Source organism: Arachis ipaensis, chromosome B10 (genome assembly GCF_059453495.1).
Source record: "Arachis ipaensis isolate K30076 ecotype BB chromosome B10, ASM5945349v1, whole genome shotgun sequence".
Classification (NCBI taxonomy): domain Eukaryota; kingdom Viridiplantae; phylum Streptophyta; class Magnoliopsida; order Fabales; family Fabaceae; genus Arachis; species Arachis ipaensis.
Window position 1 is genome coordinate 150,589,237 of NC_142435.1, and position 3,239 is coordinate 150,592,475.

General features: G+C 35.4%; 1 protein-coding gene across 1 annotated transcript; it reads right to left on the reverse strand.

Annotated features, from left to right (window-relative positions):
• Nucleotides 1-375: 375 nt before the first annotated feature.
• On the reverse strand, nucleotides 376-2,802 carry LOC107634832 (WAT1-related protein At3g30340-like). Its single transcript, XM_016338247.3, has 6 exons — nucleotides 2,208-2,802; nucleotides 1,914-1,976; nucleotides 1,664-1,780; nucleotides 1,132-1,561; nucleotides 829-980; nucleotides 376-736 (listed from the first exon to the last, which is right to left on the reverse strand). Exons 1-6 carry the CDS (start codon nucleotides 2,387-2,389, stop codon nucleotides 562-564), a joined length of 1,119 nt encoding a protein of 372 aa, XP_016193733.1. The 5' UTR covers nucleotides 2,390-2,802; the 3' UTR covers nucleotides 376-561.
• Between the last annotated feature and the right edge of the window lie 437 nt (nucleotides 2,803-3,239).

Here is a 3,239-nt window from a genome sequence, read left to right on the forward strand (position 1 = left end):
TTATCCTATTTTTATTTTTATAATGAAACGCAGCTTAAAAGACATTGGCTCTTGGGACTTAGTTCTCTTAGTATTTTATAATATTTATTACGAATAAAAGTGAATTAATCTACGTTAGTGTATATTAATTCACTAATTCTTATAGTAATAAGACAATTTGTTTTTCTCTTTTGACATTATTCGAGTTTAAGATTATTAGAATTTAGAAACAGAATAAGTTTGTCTGGTGGTTAACAAATCCGGTAAGATAACATGAAAATGAAAAACTCATTATTGAAAATATAATTTATTTTACAGTTGAGGAATGATTCTTGTTCCAATGTTACGACTTTGCAGTGGTTTGAGTCGAACAAAAAAAGAAACCACGATGACAAGTTGACAAGATGAATTAGGATACACATTACACATGCATGTGTTCAACATGTTATTATTTGGTGTCCTTCAACTCTTTTTTATGACTTTGGACATGGCTTTCTCCATTAAGTCACATGCATGGATGAAAATTGTACAACATTGCCACTAAACCGTATCTAATATCTTCAAGTATTGATGAGGGTGGTTTCAGTTAGAGCGTGTATCGCAGGTTATAGCAACATGTCGTGTTGTTTGTGGGGGAGGGACTTGTTCCTTGTTTCCACCTTCTTCTACTAAATTTGTCACACGATTCTGATTATCCTTGCTCTTACCCCACAGAAGAATATACAATCCCACCATTACCAGCATGGATCCCAACACACTAACAATAAATTGAACATCCAAAATGATCAATATCAATGTGACAGAGAGAATAAGATTGTTCTGTTTAGTAAAAAAGCAGAAGAGTTCCACCTTCCAAGATGGAGCTGCTCATGCAAGACTGGGATATCAATCATGGCTGACATTATCTGAACAAGAGGGCTAAATGCTGCAGTAAACACAGGACCCCTCTTTTTAACACACCATGACATCCCCACATAGCACAACCCTGACCCAACCATGCCCTGAAAATCATACTTTCATCACAAAACTCCCACCAAAACATTCTGTGATTTAGTTTACATATTCTTCAGTTAACAATCATATGTTCTAGTTCTGCTAAAAGAGCATAATCCAGAGTACTAAACAAGTATGGTGGAGAAATTTATTACTTACAGAATAGAGAACAGTGAGTATTTGTATCCTGCCATTGGGGATCCACATGGACAAGTCTCTGCCAGTGGACAAAGCAAGGATGGCTGATTGAATGGCTCCAAACAAAGTCATGATGGCTGTGCTAGAATACCGGCATGGATAGAGCTTCCCTATAGTTGATTGCAAGATAAACCATGAAGACCAAAACAGTGTTCCCAGAATCAAAGCTATTACACCAATGGTCCATTTCTCAATGATTCTAGTAGGTGGAGAAGAACGTTGCTTCATTGCAGATCTCACGCCTGTTGATGCTGCTGCAGACTCATAGTGAGAAACATCAAACAAGGGCTTTCCTTTATAAAGTGTCAACAACAATGCCCCTCCTACACACACCAGTGTACCAAGAATCTTGGCTTTCCCACTGTTACATTTGATGTTCAGAGTCTCTAATCTACATTACAATCAACAGAAAAGAAACAAGAAAAGTTGATTGATGATGCAGTTGTTACAATAAATAAAGAGCTATAAGAATATATAATTCATAGATTCATACCCAAATGGCAATGCCATAATGAATGTGATCACAGGTACCATATTGACAAAGGCACAAGCAAAGGTAGCAGAGGTGTATTGGATCCCAAGAAGGAAGAAGTACTGTGTGACTGATGCCCTACAAGACATTATTTGTTACTTCTTTTGGCTGCACTCATGTATTGTCCATAGCACACAATTTTCAAAGGGGAAAAAAAAAACTGATTAGAAGCTGAATCACTAAGAAAGACTGCAATTTTTTTCTTACTAACCCAACAATGGCACTGAAGAAAAGGTAACACAAAATTCTAAATGTGAGCCTTGGTCTTCCGTTTCTGCAAGAAAAATATAACAAGTTACTACAAGTCCTATAATTTCCATGATGGTTCACGTTCAGCTTAGCATTATTGAGACAAAAGAAAAAGGAAGTTAGTTTTCTCAAAGTGGAAGAACTTCAAAGTGATTAATCATTGCAGCATGGGGCTATATCCTATAAGCATGTTAAAAATGCCAAAATAATTCTATAAATGGAAAGTTAACAAAATCTAGCAATTGAGGGAACCTACCTTTCCCAAAAGTAGCTGATAGGGACTAGGAAAATGGTTGAAATTGACAAACGGTATGTGATAAACACCAAATGGTCCATCCCTTCCTCAAGAACTTTCTTTAGAAGAATGTTCACTATGGTGGAAGAAAAATCAATTGCTATCATTACCATAAAAGGTTTCCATTCCTCAGAAGTCTTCATTTTCTTTCACCAATGCAAAATAATAATTAATTCAGGGCTTCTCCTTTTCTCTCCTCTCTTTCACAGAAAAGAAGAAGGAAAAAAAAGGGTTCCTATATGGTAGCAAGCTTGCAATGCAACTATAAGCATAACTTGTAGGTTTATATATATGTTTCAGAATAATAAGAGATAAGAAAGCAAGATCACATTGCACATATCAAATCAAACACCTTTAAGAAACTATCTTGGACAGTAATTAAATAAATATTTAGTGTGTGCGTGTGGAAGATGCTCCTCCACATGTTTTCTTTTGACTCCTAACTGTTCCTGTTCCACAGATGGAGATTATTCTGGAATCAATTTCAGGGAATGGTAAAAATGAATTCCAGGTTGATTCAAAAGTATAAATCATCATGAGTCATGACACTGATATTATTGGCCTAACAAATTTTAGTCCATTGGTTTTCATGTGTACATTTCATCTCAGCTAGGCATAGAGTACAGTTCATGTTTATTCATTCATATAAATTGTCCACATTCTTTTATCCTTTTCTTTTCTGCATCTGATTGAGCCTTTTTTTGAGTGTTCACAGGCATCTCTATCCTGTAGTAGAAACTGTGTGTGTTAGAAAAAGGTGCTTGGCATCTAATGCTTTTCTTTAATTTTCTGTTTTACCTTTTAATACAGTATTGAGAAGCAGCCCCCACATCAAAAAATTTGGAAAGCTGGAATAAAATGTCAGTCATTTCATAATCTTTGGTAAGATAAAGCAGAAAAACTAGGAGAATATCAGTGATTTTAAGGGATGGTGATTCGGATTCAAATAATGCCGTGTTTCTGTTGTTAATCACGGCTTACTTTTAATAATTT